The sequence below is a fragment of the Rhea americana genome, unplaced genomic scaffold, assembly GCF_003343005.1.
Source record: "Rhea americana isolate MKP2758 unplaced genomic scaffold, rheAme1 scaffold_1, whole genome shotgun sequence".
NCBI classification, from domain to species: domain Eukaryota; kingdom Metazoa; phylum Chordata; class Aves; order Rheiformes; family Rheidae; genus Rhea; species Rhea americana.
The window spans coordinates 17270894-17295714 of record NW_028185038.1 but is presented as its reverse complement, the minus strand read 5'-3'; the positions used below and the strand labels follow the sequence as shown (position 1 = coordinate 17295714).

At 44.0% G+C, this 24821-nt stretch overlaps 1 protein-coding gene across 1 annotated transcript in view; it reads left to right on the top strand.

The window, feature by feature from the left end:
- PLXNA4 (plexin A4) overlaps positions 1-22280 on the top strand; it is a 439477-nt gene extending 417197 nt beyond the window's left edge. The window contains exons 28-31 of the mRNA XM_085299727.1: positions 1018-1187; positions 3860-4072; positions 13672-13822; positions 15465-22280. Of these exons, the coding sequence (XP_085155853.1) occupies positions 1018-1187; positions 3860-4072; positions 13672-13822; positions 15465-15560 (630 nt within the window). The 3' untranslated portion in view covers positions 15561-22280. The remainder of the gene's footprint in view (positions 1-1017; positions 1188-3859; positions 4073-13671; positions 13823-15464) is intronic.
- Positions 22281-24821: the final 2541 nt, after the last annotated feature.

Sequence of the window (24821 nt, the reverse complement as noted above, 5' to 3'; positions counted from 1 at the left end):
ATGTCTGTGCAGTCCTGGTGGCAGAGCAGAGCTTCTAATGTGGGCTGGAGCTGTCAGTTTGGTAAGGGGAAGTGTGCCTTGCCTGGTTACCCCAAAGACCCAACCTGAAGCTCATCTTGCTATCACAGCTGCTTGACTGCCCCTTTCTTCAGACCTGGTCACCCTCTGCTATTCCAACTCTTGACCCTCTCACTGAAGGTCAGCTGGCCTCCAGCTGGTCTAGGGTGGTTCTCCAAGCACAAGGTCAGGGATTCTCCTGCCAGAGAAACATGAGGAGACCTCTGCAATCTCTCAGGAGCCATGACTGAGGTCTGCGGAGCAATACTTGCCCTTTTCATGCATCACTTCAAGGGCTACCCAGACCCATTGCAGCAGGTAATAAAAATTATAAAGATTTTTAACTTTTGAAGTTTAAAAATCTTGTTACTTATTTAAATAGTTGCTCATATAGAACAGCCATCTATTTCCAGGGACTCTTGCCCCATTCCTCCCTGTGACACCTGCTGTCTCATTCTGCAGACATCTGAATTTACCCCCTAGCTTAAGAATAGGCCCTGGATGAAAGTTAGTATGGAAACTGGCTCATCTGTGCTCATACATCCACCAGATCAACTGTGGATAAGGTGCAGAGTAGAGGACTCTCACTGTGAACAGATCAAGGCCTTCCCTTCACCGTATACCTGCAGCAGGACAAGCTTTCCTGCCACAGATGAACCACCCAACCTGGCAGGGAGTGCCAATAACAGAGAGAAAGACAAGTAGTAACCTTGGCCTACCCCATTTTGGCTGCTGATCAGGTGTAGCAGACATTGTGAAAGTGTGCATGTCTACTCAAAACAGCTGGACTGAAATTTCCACCTCATGTCACTTTTAGCAGCTATTAGATGACTCATGGTTTTCAACCACTCTTCCTGAGCCTGGGTGTCAGACATACTCCATCTGTTGTGGAGCACCAAAATTTGACATCCTGTTCCCACTTGTTATCTCACACTCTTTTCTTCTTTCTTCTCTTGACAGGGCACCCTGCAGAAATTTGTAGATGACCTCTTTGAAACCATCTTCAGCACTGCTCACCGTGGCAGTGCCCTCCCCCTGGCTATCAAATACATGTTTGACTTCCTGGATGAGCAGGCTGACAAGCACAACATCCATGACCCTCATGTGAGGCACACCTGGAAGAGCAATTGGTGAGTAAGACAGGATACAGCCTGGCACCAGGTCCTAAACCAGAAGAGGAGGAAAGGGACATGCAATTTGGGATTCAGGTGCTGAGGAGAGTGGTTCTGGGCTTGGTTTTCCTGACCTTATGGGGTAGGTCAGCTATGCCCATATTCTAGAGGAGGCTTCCAAGAGTGGAGTGCTTTGGCTCTAGGGCTCACTTTTCCCTATGTAAAATAGGGATAATGGTATTTCTTGGGGATCTCATAAGGATTCAGGAGCAAAGACTGTGAAGTATTTAAGTACTATAAGGCCAGGCCCATATGCATATCTGGGAAGGCGTAGGAGGGGATCCAGTACCACCTTCTTCATCCCAAAAGGATATTTGAGCTCCCAGTGGTAGCTTAGGGCTCCTTTTGATTGCCCACACATAGGCATCTGGTACCATCTGAAATGCTTTRTGGTGTCCCAGACATCCACAGGCACTGTTCAGGACCCACAGGTCCTGCCTCCTGGGGGTGGCAGCTGGAGGCCAGGAGAGATCCCTTGGGGCATCTGAAATTGTATTAAACACAGGGCCTACAGCTGGATTTGAGTCCCTGTTGGGGCGAGTGACAAAGGCTAACATCAGCCCCCTGCTCTGGCTCTGGCTGCCAGGCAGCAGCCTCTCCTCATGCATGTGATGGGACAGAGGCAAAAAGCCACCGTCAGCAGAGAGAAAAGATCTCGGCAGCTCCTCTCTGCTGAGCCTCTCTGTTGGAAAGAGTCCCCTGGGGAATCACTCCCTCCCTTTTTCCTGTGCAAATACAGGGACTATAAAAGGAACAGCAGAGGAGAGCCATGGGGCTCCCAGCTCATGCATTTTTTCCTTTTACCAGCTATGCTGATGGCAGACCGTCACAGTGCAGTGACATAAAAAAAGAAACCCCATGCACCAAAGAGGCTTTCAACTAATGAAACATTAGCATATTATTAACATTATCTGCGGCACTAATCTAAGGCTGATTGCAGCCACTCAGACTAAATGAGCAGGAGGTTTATTTAAGGGGGGGGAGAGAGAAGGCAGCATGGTGGGGGGGGGAAGGGGCAGTATGAAGAAATCTGTTCAATCAGATTAAATTAACTCCAAGTCACATCATGGGCTTCATTATTCCCAGCTAGGGACATCATCCCCTTGCCCCTCYCTGCATACACTCATGCCCGCATGCATGCACTCTGTGCTCCTCACTGTGGCTGTTTATCATCCAAACAAGTGCAGATGGAAGATGCTCTGAGTGGTTCACTCATCTAAGTCTTCCCTCTGACAGACGAACCTCCCATTCCCAGCCCCAAAAGCTTMTCTCTCACAACTCTATCAGGTCTCATTGCTGGCATCTCCTATGCCTGAACTTCTGCCCCTTCCCTGAGGGGGCTTGCTCAGCTGATAGGATTRCCTTTGGGAGGCTTTCCTTACCTTTGGTCCACAATTTTTCTGGCTCAGGAAAAGACACAGTGATGTCATGCAAACATGATGTCATGCCTCTGTGAGGACATGCTAAATTGCCTGCTGTTACCTGAAAGATATCAGACTTGGAGATGAATTGTTTATGGTAAACGCATGAGAATAACAAGAGTAATGGGAAGGACCTAGGAAGAGGGAAATTTAGCTTCAGCACCAGATTAGACTGACAAGTAACCTCCCCTTGGGAAGGTGTAGACCCTGAAGGTAGACTTTACAGTCTACCTGACAGGAAGACAGAGACACAACAATTTGATGCTGTGATCACTGACACATCTCAGCTCCTAGGCCGTGGTCATATGAATGCATTTGCTCTGACACAAGAAAGCTTGAGGCRAAGGCTGGAGGTAGATACCTCAGGGCATCACACAAATGAAAAGTTCTTTTGAGGAAAAAAAAATAAAATCTTTGAATTGCAAGTGGAGTAGCATTTTCTTGGTTAGGGCAGATTAATTTTCATTTCAAAGGTTGCAACAYTTCTTCCCTTTTCATTTTCTTTCTTTTTTTTTTAACCCCTTGGGGAAAGAGGGTTTTCATAGGATATGCCCTCAGTGTGCCCAAGATCTTTATCTTGTAAAGACTGCTTCATGCCCAGTGTGCCGGGATGACGGGCTGGTTCAGGYTTGATGAACAAAGCGCAGCAAAACAAGGTGCCCACAGCACACAGCGCCACTAACATTCCCAGTCTAAACCTTAGAACTGGACCTACCTTTTTCTCCATGAAGTTACTGTGAGATAAAAAAAATAAAAATAAAAGCCAAGTCCACCACTGACTTATGATCCATAAGTTGCATGAATGTGATGTCCATCCTCGTGTGATGAAGCAGCCAGCAGTAGCTAACTCTACATTGCACTCTAATCTAAAAAAAGTTGGAATCCATTTTCATCACCTGAATTATAGTGTTATTAATTTAAGTGCAATTTCCTGAASGCAGAGTTGACATTGACAGTAAGAGTGACAGAATCTGGCCTGCACGGGTCCCAGGACAAAGCCATTCCTGATGTGACTCTACTGCCATTCCTAGAACCTTTGGGGAAGAATTCATTGCATATCAATGGTAGAGTTAAGGCTTGTCTCAGAAGTCCTATCTCTRCACTACAATCTTTTATGCCTATCAACCAGATAGCCTTGTAATATCAGAAGGTAAAATCTGCGAACTATGCACTGATTCACCTCTTCCACCCCTCCTATCCCTCTTGCAGCTTGCCCTTAAGGTTCTGGGTTAACATGATCAAGAACCCACAGTTCGTCTTTGACATTCACAAGAACAGCATCACAGATGCCTGCCTCTCTGTAGTGGCTCAGACCTTCATGGACTCCTGTTCGACCTCAGAGCACCGCCTGGGCAAAGACTCGCCCTCCAACAAGCTCCTCTATGCCAAGGACATCCCTAGTTACAAGAACTGGGTGGAAAGGTGAGTTTTGGTTCTGGAAAAATGGCATAAGCAAGTGGTACAACGAGGCCCTTCTTCACTGACGGAGGTAGGATGCTTCCTCAGTATTGTTTTGGTAGCTGCCTCTGGTTTTTTATTATTATTTTTTTTCCTCTGGCAGCTGCTTGACTAGAAAACTCCATGTTAGCCTTTTATTCCCACATGCCTTAAAGCAGAGATGAAAATTTAATTAAAAGTGTGAACTGAAGGTGTTTGTTGTTGTTGTTTCTCTTGAGGAGAAAGTGTTGAGAAGAGACAGAGGGAGGAAGAAAAGGAAGGTGACCGAGTCTGAGCTCTGCCAGGTGCATGGGCTTCTCAGTCCTTCCACGCAGATGAGAAGTGGTTCACTGTTCTCAGCCCCTTTGTACCAGTCCTCATCCTGCCTAGGTCCCAGGGTTCACACAATTATCGTCCCTTTTTCTGAGTCAGGTAGCTGTCCATGGAGGTTATTCTGTTCCTTGAAAGGACTGGGCAGTTTGATTTTGCTGCACTGGTAAACCAATAGGTTTACCTACGTACACCTAAAGGGCATACAACCAAGACAACTGTTTCTGAAGGATGTAGGATGTTGAATTTCTCTAAGATTTTCTGCAGGAGCAGCAATAGCACATCTTGCACTCCCTTCAGTGGGAACTTATCTGCTGGAGCAAGCCTTGCAGAAGTTGATCTGTGGTTTCTTTTCCAATATTCCATGCTCGCTTAGCATTATTGACAGATTTTGAAACTGCGTAGATGGAGAATGATTGCTTTCTGTAAGTGAAATAGGATTATAAAATAGGATTATTTTACAGATCATTCTTGTATAATGACATCCAATTTTAAACAATAGCTTGTGTGAATGACTTCATAAGCACCACCTGAAACTGATACCATACTGGTGGTTACATGAGATCTCTGCTACTTCCGTCATACTGCATCGTAAACCAGGGTATTTCTTTTGGTGGAGATGATTTTCTCTCATTTTGTGAAAGCAGAGCAGAGCTGAGGAAAAAGCTCTGTATTCTAGTCTACATGAGGTGATCTTTTATTTTTTACAATAAAGCTCCCCTTGGTTTCTGATTTGTCCAGACCATTATTTTTAGATGTGGTTAAACACTTCTGCAAATGTCGTTTCTAGGCAACCTGTAAAGCTCTTATGAGCTACCTTGCTTAATTATGACCTACTTCTGGTACTGTGTCCAAGTTTCTGAATATGTATTAAGGTTGGTTGCTGGATCAGTCTGGATATAGCAAGGAATGTGTAAGAGATTTTTTTATAAATCAGTTTCAGCTTACAGTGACCTGAAGGTGTCATACTCTGGTGACTCTAACAACCTTATATGTGGTTGGTTTCTGTAGACTAATACTCTATTTTGCATATGCCCCTGGTTGATTTTTATCTTTGTAGATGTTTTGTTGGGGGATGAACTGAGATATGTGGGTGGAAAACAGGGCATAGCTTCATGCAACACCTTTTCTCTGGATAAAACAGAGAACTGCAATCCCCCAAACTTGTCCATTATTAATTTACTTTAAAACATTTTGGAGCTCAGCCCTGTTGCCCAGTAACTTTCAGTAGTAGGGGCTACATTTCCCTGGAGTTTTCCTGAACAAGTGGGTTTGAAAAAGAGGTGAATAACACCTTTTGCTTCTAGTTAACAGCACTGAATTTCTGGGCCCAGCATGTGCTGGGTTGTTATCTGTACTAATATTTAAAAACCTTAACTGAAGACCAAAGGGAAGCTGTGGGTTTTGGAATATAATTAGAGCATCTGACCTGCTAAAACTTCTGTGAAAGACAAGGGTTTGGATCAGGTCTTTGTAGGCTACCTGAAAGGAGAATGGCTTTCAATTCCACTGACTCAAGGCAGTAGCATCTGGATGCTAAGGTAAATCAAAGGAAAATATATCAAGGATGAATAGAAAATAATTTCACTTCTACTCTGAGCTAATTAATTCATTTTCTCTATTCTACAAATGTATGTTGAGGCAGGTACTCCAACTCCAATGGCTCCAAGTATTGATTGGAGCTTTTTCTGTAGTCAGCATCAGTTAGAGACAATATCGCTCAAGACTACTAGATTTCTTCAAAGAGAAAATCCTAAGATACAAATATTTTCAGTCAGAGAGTCTAAGAAGTGGTTGAGTAAATCAGAATAACCTGAAATCAAATTAACTTCTTTGATGAAGGAGAATCTATAAGTGGGCAATTAGAGGTGGGTTATGACCCTACTTGAAGGCACTCTGGAGTAAGAGGAAGCTCGTGTCTTTTAGGGTATTTAYTGAAATGTTAACTGGACTGGGCCAGTCCAAGCCATCCCTTTAAARTTACTGGTTTCTCAGTGGGGTGTATGCCTTCAGGGCTCACATACTCAAGGCAGGGAATTGTCTTGGCACCAAAGGAGCAGAGAAGGTAGCAGCAATGGGTGAAAGTATGTACTTGCCATCAAAAAAAAAATGTTTTCCACCCCTGTGGAGTGTGAATGCATGATGGATGAGAAGGCAAAACATGCAGGTTCTTGCCTTGCCTGACCAATAGTCTACCTCTGTGTACTACTCAGCTGGGGGTGTTGTTTCAACGATCCTTTGTTTCAGCCCAAGCAGAACTGGATTCTGCATATCTGAGCAATCCTGACATTTGGGAAAGCCAAGTTCAACATCCAAATTCCAAACCCAGGGCTTTTTCTCTTTGAAAACGTATGGCTAAAAAGTACCTAAATCCATCCCCAACTTGGGTTTCCTGYGGCAGATGAGGTTTTACTGTGACAGGGGAATTAGCCTGGGAAATGGGAACAGACTACYAGACTTTTGTAGAAACCATCATGAGGCAGTCTGTGGTTCACAAATAGGGTAGATGCTTTTCAGGAGTCAGTATTTGAGTCTACTGAAGCACAGATCTGGYCAGAGCATCTTCTTTTCCTCCCTATGGAAAGAGAGGAAAAGAATGGGATTCTTATCTGACTTCTGTTATAAAAATCCATAGGCTTTGCTGAATTCACGTTAGAGGAGCTTCAGATCTGCGTCTTTTCAAGTTTATATTTCAAATGTCCCCTTTGTGCCTAGAAGTCTAGAGAACTCAGGAGCATTTGATGCAATCTCGGGACAATACAAAGGGGAGCCTGTCCTAATTGAGACTGTCTCGTTAGCATTCAGCACCACACTGAAAAGATGACAAAGGGTCATGGCTGACCTTTCATTTCTCTCTATGCTGCCAAGCTTATGATAACACTTGTTTGAACTTCATTAACACCGTTTAATTGCTTGCATGGCAATCAATATGATGTTTCGCTACCAAAGTCTATCATGGAGGCAGGGATGTGGGAGACAGAACAGGGACAGAGCACAAAAAGCAGAAGCCAAGGAGTGTTTCYTTTGCACACTGGTGCCCAGAATACCTGCAGTGCAGCAAAGGGAAGAAGGGACTCGGACTCCCTTTTGGCTGCCTGTTGTGTATAAAGAATAAGAAAAGCTGAAACACAACAGAGACTTTGAAAATATTCTTATGCCTCTAAGAAATTCCAGCAAAGAACTTTCAAAATAGGTTTGCCAGGCCTYGAACTAAAATACATTTAAAGTAAATTGATCTATGGGATTCAGAATTATAACAACAGTGATTTATGATCTTAACCTGAGTATGAAAACTACCTGACTTAGCCGTTGGGACCCAGAGACTTGGGCCCCTGATGTCACCTGCCTCCCTTTCCTGAAACAACTATAGTTTGCTTGGCATTACCCTTCTGGAATCAAGGTGTTAAGCTTATTAAAAAATGTGAGAGCAGTGTTGAGAGTTATTAAAAAATGTGAGAGCATACTATGCAAAATGGATAGTCTGTCTCCATTTTGGACCTAATGTACGTCAGTTGGTAGCCTCTGATTTCAGGACTCTGTGTTCAATAGCTTGTTTGGTCTCTTCCACTCCAGTCCTTATGGTGTGTGTTGATGATTTTGTAAAATAGACTGATTTAGTACAATAAAAATTATTTTCTTCACATACCCTTATTTTTTAAGTTACTGAGTCTTTAAACAGGAACACTGGGGTGACATTTTAGCTCCATGGGCTTTAAAAGAGAGCATCTAATGGCAGGTGGAAATTTTGGCTCCAYCTGAAAAAAAATGCAATCTTCTACATCTCCCTTTCCTGCCAGAAAGAGGGCTCAAAACATAACATACCAAAGGTCAAGGGTGGAGGGTGTTGTCAGAAGAGATAATAAAAAGCAGTATTGGAAGGGGCCTCCAGAGGTCAACCCACCCAGCTCCTGCCTCAGGGCAGGATCAKCTCTGTCAAGCCTTCCTGACATGCTTATCTACCCTATTCTTAAAGGCCTCTAATGCCTGAGACTCCTCARGTAATCCGTTCTTGTGCTTCCTTGTCCTTCCCACTGGAGCATTTTCCCTCATGGCCAGCCTAAATCTCCCTAACTGCAATTAAAGCCCATGCCATCTCATCACATGCCCAGGGGCATTCCCTACCTCTCTGCTGCAGCTTTTAGCATGTCTGAAGACTGTTAACCTGAGTTTCCTCACCCTTTTCATCTCTAAAAGGCTCCYGTTATTTCCTCATAGCAATAAAACATAGCTCTTACACAGTGTAGTTTTCAGTAGGTGGCATGAAGAAAATGTCTCTACTCAGAAGGTACAACTGCAAACCCACACAGACTCTACACTGAGCCAATGCTGGCTGGCTTCTTCTCCCAGAGAAACTACCTGTGCACATATTCATTCTTCAGCTGCTGGCTCGGTGCCTCCCACTCATTCTCTATCATTTATTCTGAGACAGAAAAGAGCCAAAAAAATGCCATGCACATGCAAAAGAAAATCATTGCCCTACAGGATACAKACAGACAGAGTACTTCCCTAGTGCATTTCATAGCGAATCTCTCGATCTGAAGATCTGGCAGGCCTCGAGCTAACTTTGGAGGTGGGACTCTTTGTTTAGCTGTCATGCTCTTTGTGCTAAAGTCCAATTACTGCCCAACAGCCTGGCCTTGACCCTCTCTCCAAAACTAGATCAATAGGGAGTAAGAGTCTTGCAGCTGCCTGCAGCTGAATCAGCACAGACACAAGCTTCTGCAGCTCACATCCCTCCCAGCAAACTAAAATTGCCAYGTTGTGTCCACAGAGGAACCAGCAGCATGCCCTTGAACTTCTTCACTTGTTCCCATGAACATGCTGGCTGGTAGGTGGTTCCCAAGCTTTTGCTCAGCCTTTTGTGATCTAGCTGTCCCCTATATCCCTTTCATACATCTCTTCCTCCTCCAGTGGTCCGGATACAGACGGCTATTGCATAACTCTAATTATGTTATTGCTGTAATTGCGTCTGCCGTCTGCAGCACATGGGTTTGTTACAAGCTTTTCATATGCTAAAATGATTATTAATGAGCGTAGTCCCAACCCAGAGCCGGCACAACAACAGCCATGACAAAAAGATCTTTTCGAAGGCAATTAGCTCCATGCTAAGCTGTCTAAACCATAGCAGTGCTGGAAAATTTCAGACTGGATAGGAAGTACTGGCAACAAGGCTTTTCTCTTCTCCTTTGATGAGTTAATGAGTTACTGAGTGGCAGCAAGCAGAGTCATGCTTGTGGAACAGCTTCAGTAAGGAGCCTTTTCTGGCTGGTACCTAAGGCAAGAGCATTTACCCTGCCCCTAGCCCAAACAGAAGGTAAGATATATTCCCAGGTCATTGCTGCATTACTTTGCTTAGAGGGAATAGATAAATAAATAAATAAAAAGACTTCACAGGGAAAGAGGAGGTTGTGTAAGAACAGGAACAGTTTTTTTCTCAAGACTAAAAGGGAGCATCACTTTGCACTTTAGTGTGCAAAACTCTTCCCCATCAAAGCATGACAGTGGAGGGTCTCATGGGCTCTTCTGTTCAAGCCAGGTTGGAGTGAGTTGCGTCCTAATGACACCTATTAAGTCACTTTCTATGATCTAGTCATCTTATGTTCTCCATTTGAGTTGCCCATGTGCCTGAGTGGGGGCCGATGTGGATTCCCCCAAAATGCTTGAGGGTTTCATTGCTTGTGATGTCTAATGCATGAATTTCCTGACACATCAGAGAGTGAGCAGCCTTGAGATACAAACTGTCTCCCCCTGTGATTCAGTGGAAACTCAAGCCGTTAAGGGAGGATATTTTGATATGCGGCTAAGGATCTTCTGGAAAGAGCTGGACAGAGACCCACTGGAGATGATGTAAACTAGAGCAGAGAAGAAGGAGCAAATCTGGAGCATCAGGGCAGTGTGGTGCATGCCTGACCAAGCAGTCACTCTATTCTGCTTTTGATTTCAGTCATGAATCCATGGAGGCAAGCTAAGCTGGATTTGCTGCTTTATCACCTTTCGGTCTCCTTTAGAGGGAACCTGGGCTAGTCTTGCGTTCCCAGCTTCCCAGTGACTGAAGTTGTGTCAGCAGCACATTGGCAGCTTTGCAAATGCTGGCAGTAAAAATTCAAGGATCTCTGGSGTTTAGTGACAGCTTCTCAGTGGTTTGGAAGACATCAGGGGTATGTAAATGGTAGAGAGGCTCTAAGTACCTCGGAGGATCAGGGCTCAAATGAAAGATAAATAGAGACTCAGCAGGGATATTGATCCCTGCTAAGTTGCTTTAATATACACATTTATAGTTGCTTGGATAGTGCAATGATRGCTTCATTAGAAGCATATCAGTATAAATAATAAATTGTTTGGTCATGGCAGAGTTCTGATGGAAGGAGATGTGTCCTTTTGCTGTACTAGCAACCAKGTTTGGTTGTTTGATTATTGGTACATGCTGTGCTTCCCACTCCCGACCCCTACCCCAAGTAAATGCCATGTTTTTTTTCTCCCTCCCAACCCTCCCTCACCCCSAAGTTAACACCTCCAAAATGTCTTGGGTTGCAATCTTAGTGAGAAATGACTTCTCAGTTGTGTAATATGGCTGACTTGAGCCTGGGGGAGATTAGAGGGTTTTGGTGTGGTAATGGGTGGTGACCCATGAATCAAGCACATTGAGGTCATGGCTTAAGAGTTTATCATGGCCGGAGAAAAAGTCCTGAAATTTGCATCACTGCATCCTCTCTTCCCCTCTATGGAGCATTGTGTGTTACTTTCCATTGGTTTGTTGTTTAGCTGAGTCATGGAAGTTTTGTGATGCTAGAAAAAATACCTCTGCAGGGCTGAGAAGAGGTGTGGGAGGSTTTCAGGTCCTTTTGAGTTGCAGACCCAGGGGAGCATTGCTGCAAGTGAAAGGGAGACAGAAGGAGAAACTTGGGGAAGCAGATGGTGTATGCCACTGCGTTTCGCTTTTCAGAAGGGCCCCATCCCTGCACCCAGTATCCCACCACCTGTTGATGCAAACTGAACTAGATGACGAACTGGTTGTCAGAGCCAGACTGTCAAACACAGCACGGTGCTGCTGCTTTACTCCACTGGCCTCATTTACTTTTGCTGTGATGTAGTGTCCTTCACTTTTCAATTCATCYAGCAGGTGGATGCATATGCAGTATTCATGAGGAGTTGGGCTCCCCTCCATGGGTTCTTCTTAGGCACCATAAGTCAATGTATTTCATTGCACTGCAGGCTCTTTTCCCCTACAAGTCCATGAACTATACTAGCTGCACAAGGATGTACTTTCCCTTGGCTATCAAAGCATACCTTGTTTTTTTGGTCACAGGACTCTGGTTCTCAAGAATGTGCTCCAGCAAAAAGGAGCCTGAAATAGCACTTCCAGGCATGCTATCAGCACCTCACAATATGTCTTCTCAATGTGGATGCAGCAGATGTCTGACTTTATCCAGTTTCTGATGRTGAGAACTGCTGGAGTTTGCTGGGAGGGGCAAAGCTCTAGAAATGCCTGTTTATGCTGTTCATTGATTTCTTCTGGAGGTAGCTCTGCAGGACAGGTCCTCATGGGGTCATGAGATTCCAGATGGCTCCTTCCTCAGATACTGCTGTTCAGGCCCACTCAGGAGTGGGCAGCATGTAAAGAGAAATCAGGGTGAAATCAAGTCCRTTGCTGAAGGACTGGGAGTGGGCAATTGTCAGACTGTGGGACAGAGATTGGAAATTTTGACTGTTTCTGAGCCCAAAAGATAAGAAGCTAGGACTCCAGGGAAAACAATTTTGTTGTATGTACTAGAAGTTTCAGTAAAGTTAATAAGCTTAAAATAAGTCTGTATGATGAACCAGAGACTAAATCTGGAGGCAGTCAGACTGGAAGATTTTGAAGAAAGCTGGCTTGCTCCTAGGTCTTTCTTGGCCCAAGGGTTATATCAATTCCTTCCTCTACAAAACCAGGACARTAACTGAGAACCACTCAATAAATTGGGAAGGGACTGGGAGGCACAAAATCAGACTGAGGTAATACTGGAGCTTTCTGGTGTGTGAGTTTCCTCCCAGTGCTCTTGCACTGCGTATTCTTTCATAAGAGACTCAGGCAGCTGCTTGTCCCACCCTGTCATAGAAAGTATTTTCCCACTTGTCTCTCTGAAGGATCCTTATCATACAGCACTTCAGTGTCCAATTTCTCTGCAGTGGAAGACAGCCTCCAGCTCAGCAGGTGTCTTGACGCTGTTTACAGGACACCTGTCAGCTCTTGCATCTCCCCATCCCCTCTGCCTCCTAATTATAAAATTGTGGATCACTGCAGCAATGGGCTTCTTATTTYTTTTTCCTTGTGCACAAAATGTCAAATTGCAGAAATTAAAAATGTAAATGATGGTGTCTAATTAACCAGTTGACAGCAGAGCACAGCTGCGAGTGACAGTGACTGATTACCTTCCACAAACCTTGTCCTCCAAGACCTGCCTTACCCAGGGGACGAAGGACAGCAAAAATAGCAACTTCCTTAAAGAGACATTGCTCCACTGATGAAGCCTGATGCATGGGCAATGGTTATAGGTGGCTCCATGTCCTATGGATAAAGTCCTAGTCCTCTTGAACTCAAGSGGAAAAGCTTTGATTCCTAAGGGAGGCTAATTTTCCCCAGCCAGGGTGGGGATGGAGGCATTAAAGCTTGTTGCTTTGAATTGTGATAGCAGGCTAGCTTAAAGTTTGAGGCAAAACCAAGGTGCTGAGAAGCAGAGAAGTCCCTAGGATAAACCAGATGATTGTGGGTGGGGAGGTGGATGATGTTAGCCATGGATATAGGTGAACAAGTGTGAGTGGCATAGGCAGGTATGCAAAGGGATTTTGGTGCATGGAGTGAGAGTAGGAGCTCTCAGTGGGAAGGGAGTTCAGTGTGACTTCTCTGCAGGATTAGAGGCAATGCTCAAAGACCTAGAAGGCTGATGAAGAAATCTAGCAGCAATAGGTATGGCGTACTTCTTTGATGGCATGGAGAAAGTTTACAGKATGCTCTTTGGAGTTTCAGTCTCAGAATAGGGTTGAATGATTGCAATATAAATCTGATATTCAGGAACTAGTGGTTCATCTCTAASTTCTACTTTTGGCTAAGTTACTTCCTTGCTGTAAAAGAAGAGCTTGATCAGGTATTTCATTCATGTACAGGAAGATCCTGAAAGACACTGAGAAGCATGTCTCTCCCCTCTGTGTCGTTGGCTTTCAGCTCGTGACTCCCTACTCTTTCCCGCCCAAGAAACATCTGCAGTTCTCTCTTGCAGGTACTACTCAGACATCGCCAAAATGCCAGCAATCAGTGACCAGGACATGAATGCATACTTGGCTGAGCAGTCTCGCATGCATATGAATGAGTTCAACACGATGAGTGCGCTCTCGGAGATATATTCCTACGTTGGCAAGTACAGTGAGGAGGTAAGAGCAAAGGAAAGTAGTTCTGCAAAGCCATGTGGCAGACCATCCATTTTCAGGGCCCAGTATGTGCCACAGTTCCCTGCCTTCATCCTGGCTATGAGTCTCATGGATTTAAGGAATGAAAAGCAAGAGTGGGTACCTGAAAGGGGGAATCCTCAGATTATTAAGTCCCCCCAACACTCCTGCATCTATCTCCCTATTCTGTTTGTCACCTACTGTTGGTTCATCAGATTTAGATGGTCTGCAGTAGTTAATGATCAGGTGTTACCTTACTACAGGGAAGCCCTATGTGATCTTTGCATTATATAYGATCAAAGGCAAATATAAGGACCAGCTTTGCTTTAGATGCAGTATACAGAGACAAACAGAAGCTCGTTGTATTTCTGTGAGAGTCCGGCTGACCACTGGGTGATATTGCCCAGGGAGGAGAAGCTTAGAAATTTGTCTTTTGAGCCCATGAAATCAACCAGAAAATCACACTTGCAAATTAAGAGAAGTCATGTCTGGCTTAGATATTCCACCTTGTATCTACTGATAGACTTCACCAGTAAGAATTTCTAGGTATAATCAACCAATTTATTCACAGTTTGGATATAGATACAGCCAAAAAAGGAGTAAAGACAGMAGTTCTTCTTTGTTCAGCATTTCTGTGCGAGTTTGGTGCTTATCTAACAGTATCAGCTAGCATAAGCCATGTCTGCAAACTTTCCGCACCGATGCTCTGACAASCCCCCTCTCATCCTGCTTTCTAAGCCAGAGCTACTACACTGTGTGGTAGGAGCAACCTGAGGCACAGCCTGATTCTTCAGGGCCCAAACACTCAGCTATTTCATCCTGGATTTTGATAGCTGAACCCTATTTTTCTGTTCTCCTGTTGTTCCTCAGGCAGCTCCATCCTGTTTTGCAAGAACTTTACTGTCCAAAACTAAGAGTCAGAATCCATAGGCATCTAGTTTACTGTTATCACCTATCTCCCCTCTGTAAACAGTAGAAAAAGCTGTCTCCAGAGTGRTTCATCCAAACTATCTTGGACTTCTTTCTTAGATTATTTGGATCAGTCTCTGGAGATGCTAGTCTTTCTCTATGGACTAAAAGGGAAGGCTAAAAACCACATGTAGATTGCAGATAAATATACTTCATTTAACTTAAATATCTAGAATGAAGATATTTGTGTCTTAGCCCGTGCCTAGATTCCCATTACATGCAAYGTAGACCTGGGACAGTATTCAGTTATTTAAATATATGTGTCCAGAGCCTTTTCAGATGCTTTAAAGCATCTAAGAAGGGTCCAGAAGGTATTATACAGGACTTAAAGGTGACCTGCATGRTCAGGTGAGATACCCTAGGATGTGTCAAGTGGCCTGGTCATCTGGGTATAGGCAATGAGTCAAGCAAGCCACCAAATAACTGGATGTCTAAGATAAGGATCCATTTAATCACTTCCAATATAGAGATCTGCGTCTAGTCAGATCAACCCCAAACTGCCTTTTCARTTCTCTGTTGACTAACTTGCTGTGCATGATGTAAACTAACCCTAAGGCCCACCCCAGAGACAGCTGACCTTCATCAATTGCTGTAGGATATGAGGTTTGGTCCTTCTGGGCAGAAAAAACACACCATTTCTTTCTCTCTCTTTTTGCAGATTCTTGGAGCCCTTGATCAAGATGACCAGGCTGGGAAACAGAAACTTGCCTACAAACTTGAACAAGTCATAACCCTCATGAGCATAGACAGCTGAGAACTGTCCTGCCAGGGACACCCTGGGAGGGATAAACCAAGTCGTGCCTCACTCAAGACCATCATCTTTACCAAGTGCAAGTTTTGATTGGCTGGAAGCAGTCACTGARCAGCTCTCGCTCTTCTCTTTCTCTCTCTCTCTCATTTCTTTCTCTTTCAAAAATCTATGGACAAAGTGACAAAGCCCCAGGGGTGAAAAGGAAAAGACTGCAGAGGAATCTCGGCTCTGGGGACATCAAGACATTCAGGTGGAACTCTTCTTTTTACAACTTCCCTTCTGCCCTTGGTCTAAAGAAGAACTATTAAACAAACAAAAGCCTTCTCCCAACATTATGTCATCAGTCTGCRGATGGGAAATCAGGAGGTCACCTCTGTCATGCTGCTTTAACTGTCCATCTAGGGCTGTAGCCTCTGGAGCGGACACGGAAATGAACTCAGTATTACTAAAATTTTCTCTGAGGGGAACGCAGCCTGCCTRCAGGGATCCTGGAGGGCAGGAGCAAATGGAGATCCTCTCCAGCAGAGCCATGGAAACTCTATCTCTTGATAGCAACCCACTGGGAGAGGAATTCAAGCCTCCCCGAAAAATGTCACAGCCCAGTTCAGAGTGGGACCATTGTGGCTCTTTTCTGTCTGGGCAAACAGCAGTGTAGAGCTGCTCTCTTGGGGCAGGGGAAGGGTCAAGAGGGGAGGAGGAGACCGATGCTCCCCTGCCCACGTTTCATATGGTTATTCTTATTTTTCAAAGAAACCTGTGTTCCTCTCCATCGTTCCCATTGTGTCCTGTTGGTCATAGCGCTGCAACAAAAATGCTCTTTCTGCTCAGTGGTATCCTGTTGGTGGTGATTCTGTTCCTTATGGCAATGGACAGTGCAGCGTCTCCCTCATCCCCACCTCAACTTCAAAAGCAAGAGACACACATTTCAAAATGTTCTGGATGAGGTGCTTGACCTCAGAAACCAACCAGAGGGATTTTTTTTTAAAGCTGTTTGTTCTTTCCCTTTTGTTTCCTGAACTGGAATACTACTAGTGYTTCTTTTTCATGGTGGAATATCAGGAGCATACTGAAGGGCTTGTTATGAAGCAAAGTGGTGTATAGAACTGATTGTAGAAGCTTCCTTCAACTCCACCACTAAGAGGAAATGTCACACATTTTGGAAAGAAATCTGTGAGGAAATGCAAATGAAACACCCYTCATCTTCTATTCAGTGCCAACTTCTGGACCTTCCTTTTATCCATTTCTGGAACCAGCACGCCCTGCTGAAGGTACAGCTGGTGCTTGGGAAGGATTGCCACCTCTTTGCACTTCAGAGATCACTGTCATCACAGAACAAGGATGGGTGATTACTCCTTCTTTCCTCTGCTTAGCTCCTCCACAGCAACTACATCTCCATCTGTTTCAAATCCAACTGAATGTGAGTGAGCTCCTGCCTCTCTTCTGCATTTGGTTGTTTTTTCCATACAATTGTCAATGTGGTTCAGTGTCACRGGAATCTAGCAATGCTACAGAGCCACAAGGGATGTGGACAACCTCACTCCTGGTACAACACRGAGGCAAGAGCCGAGTGTGCATTCGTCCCACCAGAAATGAACTGTGCTCACTAGCAGATGCAGGAATGGTGTGATGCTGTGAAGAATCAGCCTTCATCTGTCTTGTGTCGTCCTCAGGAGGACAGCCTGGATCTACTTGGCAGCTGGAGGGAGGAGGGGTACAGACAGGGTGTGTAAATTGATTATGGAGTGAGTGTACTAGGTTTTACTCATGCACCTTGCTAGCAAACCAGAACTGCTGCACAGCAACTAACCACTAGCAGATATGATGGGAGACGTGGTGCAAACAGGAGTTGTTTAGGAAACAAATTTCATTCAGCCAAGCACATAAACATGTAGGGAGGTCTTTCTAAAACCACTTAAAGAACAACAGTCCAAAATTGGGTGTTAGGGGGGAGAATATCACAAGATTCATGTTGAAACAGCAAACTTAGGGACACGTCTTGGTTTTAAAACCCCAGACATTTCTCTCTTGATTATAATTATTATTATTTTGTGTGTGCGTGTGTGTGTGCGTGTGCGTGTGCGTATTTGTGTGTGTGTGCGTCGTTTCCTTTTTAGTTTTGCTTGCTTTCTGTTTTGATTGCTGAGCTGATGGACTTATCATGCACCTTATGGACATCTCAGCATTTTTGAGAGGCCTGCACACTGGGGCTGATTTGGGTTCAATTGGTTCTGCCATGGTTTTGTTGATTCATTTAATAGTGTTGGCGCATGTTCCAGATCCATTGATTATGGCTGTGAAAGTGGGGTGGAAGTCCCACCAGAGCCAGTGATAAGAAAATTACAACAACAACACAAACACAATATTTTTTATAAGTACATAAAAGGAAAATCAAAAAAAAAAAAAGAAAGAAACCAAAGGTTTTGACAAACAAAGTGCCACAAATGATAAATACGGACCCTATTGTCATGCCTTGTACACACAGCTGGATGGTAGGAGTTTAAGGGCAAATAGCTGGCTTGGAGGGAAGTGGTTGTGAGTGATGGGCTACACTTTCATGTGCACATGAAAGGCAGAAGAAGCTGTTAAAAAAAATTAAAATAAAATAAAAAGAAGAGGGTATTAAGCTGGTGTAATCCTGCACTGTTACAGATGTCAGAGGAACACCACAGGGGAAATCTGAGACTCACTCTGCTTATTTTTAGTGTTTTCAGGGCTGTTTTTTTATGATGATGATGATGATGATTGTTTTCCATTGTTATTATTTTATTTCTTCTTGCTGGTACGGAGTTTTTCAACTGTAAAATATATATATATATATTTCAAGAAAAACTTGAACACCTCAGAGACATTGAGAATGAAACACTTATGGGAAATGGGAAGCACTATGAGGTGGATATCTTATCCCTTCCCAAGCTCCCATTTAGGCATTTCCTTTTTCTCCCCACCCTCTTCTCTCGTCTGTCCCCAGAATTTGAAAGAAAATCTGTATTTTGATTTTCTTTCTTCTCCTCTGTGGGGTCTTTTTTTTTTTTTTTTTTTTTTTTGCTTGGAAAATGTGCCAGAATTGTGATGATGTAAATGCATAGGCTTCCTGCCCTGTCCCCTTCTGTGCCCTCCCCATTCCAGACGTTGTTGCAGCCCCCCCCCACAAGTCTACAAGAGATCTTGGCATCTTTCATCTCAGCCTCACTTGTTAAGCTAATTATTTTTGTAAGAAGTGCATGTAAAATACGATTAAAAACAAAGACGCAAGCAGGAGAAGAATTATCACTGCTATGACGTGGATGAATTCTTTTCCCCTTCCTTTGCCTCGTTTCCCCCCAATCCTCTCTTTTTCACACTTGACCAGAAGTGCCCAATGTAAGTGGTATTTCACATAATTTTTCAAACCATGCAGAGAGAACTGGAGCCAAAGTCCCTAGAATTCAATAGACAAGCTCCTAACTCACATAATATGCCAGATAATGTGCTGATCTTTAAGGATATTTCTCAAAAACTGCAATCAAGATAATGAAAGCTGACACTTGCAGCACCATCAGGAATGGGGACCACTGTACGTGGTCCTATTGAAAGAGCTAGGATTATTTCTTCACTGTAGAGTTTGCTCTGGGAATTTGCATCTGGGTTAGAGGAACGAAAGGCGGACAGCCACTCTGCAAACATACAGTGTCCTCCCTGGGAGTATATTCACCCATCAATGTCAAAATGAGATCTGAGGCATAATCCATCATTTCACCTGCTGTCACAGACTGAGCCTTCCAGTAAAAGGAGTTATGGGAAAAGTTGGATATTTATCTGCAGGAAGATGCTAGAAATTCTTAGTACTTGTATAGACAGCACATTAGAACTGTGGAAAAGGAGAAATACACAACTTAAGGGCACCCTCCTTAGGGTGCGTAGGGGCTATACCAATTTTCAGCAGATATCGTTTCACCACTGCGGTTTTCTTATATCGCTCTTGCACTGGAGCTTATAAAAAATCTTATGACCTAATGAAGATTTATCAGTAAACCGTTGGTGAATGTTTGTTTTAATCAAAAAGCCACTGCTGAAATTCTCAGAACTTATGCACAGGCACCAAAATTGTCAGCTTTTATGCACAGACACACAAGGAAGTTATTACCATGAGGAGAAAGAGACCAAACAAATCATATTGCTGTCATTACAATTTCTAATAATGATATCGACAACTGATAGATGATATTTTAAAAATCCGTCGGCCACTCTCACTGTGTGGTCAGTCAACACAAAGATTACATAGCAATCCAAGCACTAAGCAGCTATTATCAAGAAAATGATTCAAGAGTAYGCCAAAACACAAAATGTACATCTGCCCTTTGGCTTTTGTGAAGGGCTACAAAAAGAAACCATGAGCAAGACTTCCACAGGGAGTCTGGAAACCTGAAAAGATTGAGTCCTGTAGCCGCTTACTGTGGGGCATATGAAGCTCCATGAAGTAGAGGGACATGTGCTGTCAAAATAAAAGACTGGGCTGCTGGAGACGATCTATACTCCTCTCCCACATAGCCAAGGCTTGCATAAGACAAATCATGTTTTACCCCTCTTAGGAGCATGCAGGAGAATAACTCACTGAAGTATCTGCCTCTTATAGCCTGGAGAGCTTCCTTGGTGCTGTAAAAGAGATGAGAAAGGAAGAAAACTTGTCCTGTTTCCCAAACTCATATGGCAGGCTTTAGTATGCAAGAGGTAAGGTCTTCCACAGAAGTCTGGTGCTTTCTGTGTGAGCAGTGTCCACTGATGGTGGGGAAGATGCTTCATCCGGATAAGCACTTGCCAGTAGCCTTACCAGTCCCAACAAGGCATTCTTGGTCCCTTTCTTCTTCTTGGTTCAGCATGTGGCCAAAAGAGTCAGAGAGAGGGCAATGGATAGAAACATGCATGTTGTCCCATCAAATTTTTGTTGGTTTTGGATGTCTTACTAAGACTATCCAGAGAGTCTCAGTCTGCATATCTCCCAGCTGTGGATGAGAATGTAAGTACAAAAATCCAGCTCTCAAACAAGTACTGTCCTCTGAAGTCCTCAGGGCCTCTCCATTCCTACGATGACCAGGGGAGCCCAGGAAATGGAGCTCCCTCTCCAAGCTAGGCAGCTACAATCGTTTATACAATAGATCATTTTTTGATGTTGGCAGAKACTTCACCTTGGCAACTGCTAGTTAAAGAAGATCTGGAATAGCCTTCGTGATGCCAGTACAATTTTTTCTGTGCATTTGATGAGCAGTAGGTTTGTCCTCTGGGGCAGGTGGAGGTCTGGGGCTATTCTAGCTCTTGTGGTCCTAGCTTGGTGTGCTGAGGAGCAGCACTTTTCCTAAAACTGATGAAGTGAGTGAGCCTCTATGTTATCGTGTGAACCTCAGTCTCCTTGCCATTTTTAGCCAGAGTTTTTCCATTTTACACCCGATGCCATCTCCATCTCTGAATAGTGTTGGGTCCTTGTAGCCTTGCAGTTTTTCCCCACCACTGCCATTGTGCAATGTCCCTTCCCCTTGGAAAGTTGTGTTCTGTCTTATACGGGACAACCATCATGCAGAGGACACTTTGAAACTGGAGCTGGCCAGCCATGGGACACCTCAGTTCTCTGCACTGTTAGAGAAGTATCCAAGGGGAAACAGGCTTACAAGGAACTAATTTCCAGAAGGATGTCAAAAAGTAAAAAAAAGATTCACGCATGAAAAAAATGAAACCACCAAAACAAACAAAAAAAATCTCTACCATCCTGGTGAGGATATAAAGCTATTTAATCTAACCAACTAGTCATGTGTGTGTTTTTTGTTGCTGTCGTTGTTGTTGTTTGTCCACTGATGCTTTTTTTCTTTTACTTTTTTTTATTTTTCTGTTCTGGAAATAGAGAGTTTACCTCATTTTTTTTTCCATTTGGAAACAGATCACCTCAAAGACATTCATAGCAGAGAGCAGCGTGTAGGGAAGCTCAGTAAAGGGAATTTGGGTGTGCAGAACAGCGGGAAGWTGTAGGAGATTTTGCTTCCCTTCTCTTGACAGTGTAGTGTGGTGGGACTCCTCAACTCCAAGGACAGCATCTCCCAGCAGAAGCGATTGCTCTTCACTTTCAGACAGACTGAGTCACAAAGAGCCAGCTGAAGAAATCAAGGCGTATGTCTGAGCTTACAGTCCTTCCTGAAAGCCACTTTTTTCCAGCTGGCTCCACCACATTAGACCATACGAGATGTCATTGCCCAGTCTGCTTCTAGATGGTTGGAGCAGTGTCCAGATGGATTAAGGGAATACTTTAGAGAAACTTAGTGTTACTTAAAATTTATTTGCTGCTGTTTTTCCAGTCCCTGGAGCAAATCCACTTTCTAGCTCAGAGTGGTCTGCAGAAACAGAGACTAGGTGCTAGCTAAATGGTCCCAGCATTTTCCCCAAGAACACAAGAGGCAACTGGATTATTTAAAGCCACAAGACAGGCCCCTCCTAGTGTCTGACCCTGTGTCTTGGACATACACATGAGCCCAGAAGTCTCATTCTCTGTTTTGCTAAAAATTCCATCCTACATACAAAATCAGTGTAAAGACATATCCTTCACTACAGTGTTACTAATAGCCTCAAAGAGATGTCAAGACAGCATTAGAAAGGAGGTTGGGATCCTTTTCTTTTAGGTTGTTGTTGTTGTTGGTTTGATTTTTCTTTTGAATTGATCCTAGTTAAAAAAAATAAATAAAATCTATACTATTTAAATTGGAATCCCGTTGTTACTTGGTAAAGGCAAAGCTTCTGTACCTTTGTTATAATTAATTGTATACCTGTGTATGTAAATATAAGGCATTCCTATTTTGCAGTCCAGAACAAAAAAGAAAAAAAAAACTATTTGTAATATAGAATAAAGTTTATTAAAAAAATAAARAAATAAAGAAAAGAGGCTGTCATTGCTGCTTCCTGTGGCTGAATGAAGCCAGAGAGAGAGAGATGGAGCAAAGGGAAAAGGGGAGCTCTTGGGGAAAGCACTGAGACTGGAGAGCAGAAAAGTACTTAAAGTAAGGTTGCTTCACTGAGTCCTCTCCTGAGTTCAGGCTCTCCCACCATGTCCCATGACACCATGGGTTGTCACTAGGCAGGRCCTAAAAGATTTCTAAAACCAGAGTCAACATTCAGCCTTGCAAGGTAGCCCAAAGGCCAGAAAATTTGGCTGGCAACAGCTCTGCTGATGGCAAAATGGAGATATATGTAGGTGCTTTTCACTGCTCCTGCTCTTCAAAAGCCAAAGTGGTATAAGCAGAACCATGCATCTTTACCAGCCTCCCCCGCCACTATCTGTGCCCAGCATCTCCTTATCACCCAGCCACAYGCCACCACTTTCCTAGTCACTCTACAGAGATTAAACAGAGTCCAGGCTGCACATTTAATGCTGATGTGACTCCTGCCATGCTCCCAAGGGCTAAAGCCGAGCAACCTGCTAGGAATAAGACAGCAGACAGGACTGACGGGACACCTGGCCAGCTGCTCCTTGGGATGCAGCAAACGAGAAGTCTGTGTCGCCTGTAAGGGCTCGCGTCAATCAGCCAGCTCATGCCAGCATCTCGTGARCTGGGCAGCAGGGTGCCTGGTCAGGTAACGCCTGTCAGACCCCCTGGTCAGCCGTGTGAATGGTGGGAACTGATGCTAAAACCATTCATGTACAAAACAGCGCTTCAGACTTCAGCTACGCCAAATTTTTTGTTTATTTGAAAAAAAAATGAAAAGCAATCCTTTGATATTTCTAATTAAAAGAATAGTTTTTATTTTTTCTTTTTTTTTGGGGGGGGGAGGACTTTTTTAAACTTAAACCAAAGTATTTCACARAAGCTTCCTGCAGTCACATTGATTGTACCTAATATTCAATCAAAAGGAGTCTTAGGGCAAGTCTCTGCTAGGCATTGCATAAATACAGAGTGTCCCTGTACAAGTAACAGCTTCACATCATCTAAGCAGAGCAGGAAAAGGAAGAGATGGGGAGGAAAACGAGGCACAAAAAGATGAAATGAGTTGCCCAGAGTCTTACAGCAGCTCTGAGGCAGAGCTGGGACTTYGCCCAGTTGCAATCAACCTAGTTGCTTATTTTTACAATTGGACAGCTCAGTGTCTTGCCTACTCGTGAGAATCAAAGCCACTAGGCAGGGGGCATGGTCGGGGGCCTGTCCTGTCATGCTATAGGTATCCCTTGTATGTGCCACTGGACTACAGCTTCCTCTTGTCTTCTCTGCCAAGACCAGGAAACAACACTTACTAGCTGTGCTCTTCCCACAAAAACACTCTTCCAAGCGTTAAATAGGGATGGAAGCAATTGCTTGGCATGGYTAAACAAACATCTCAGGTTTGCAGTAATTCCCTCTTGCCATCTGTAAGCTTGAAATGTTTGCTTTCAAGGGAGTCACATGCGTGTGATTGCTATTTCTTTATGGAGGGTTTTCCTGTTGAATCAGTGAGAGAGCAGCAGGAGTAAGTGTGTTAAGGAAAACGTCTGACATGAACGTGCTTCCAACAGGACCGCAAAGCAGTTGTGCCAGCTGTGGTACTTCAGAGGTCTTCAGAGACCTCAATCCATTGCAAATGCATGACAGACAGTACAACTGTCTCGCAATTTCAGCCAACAGAAATAAGCCTTTTGCACTAGGAGGCAGCGCTGTACTGTATCCAGCACAGCTGTGAGCAAACCCAAGGGATTTCACAGTACCAGTGCCTGTCCTTCAGCTTCCCCTCAGCCCCATCAGCACAATCACCAGTTGAGGGAAATATGACCAAGTCATCATCATCACAAACATCTTTACCATTGCCTTCTCCAGAAGCTCTGAATGACTCTGTTCAGTTCCCAAAGGGGCTGAGCTGGATATTCAAGGATGACCAGTTTACCTTTAAAGCATGCAGGAACAATCTTAACAGCTCTTTCATCGTTAGGACCATTAAGGTTTCTGTACGCTGCCTGTGATGGATTCTCCCTCCACCAAGCTGCAGAAAAGAGGCATTTCAAAGCTCCTCTGCTTTTATTGCCCATGAGAGAGGTGATACCCACTCCCTGTACCTCAATCCATCCCTTCTTCAGGCTCCTCCTCTGAAGAAATGGTGACCACTTTCCTCAGCTTTGCAAATGACATTCCCCAAGCGTCCCCTTGCATCAAAATAAATAAATAAATAAATAAAAAGGCACACAAGAGCACAGGGGTAGTTTAGGAGCATGTCTGCAGCTCAACTTTCCAAAACAATCCCAGATGTCAGCTGAAAAGGACTATTTCCAGCAACCTGGAGAGCATT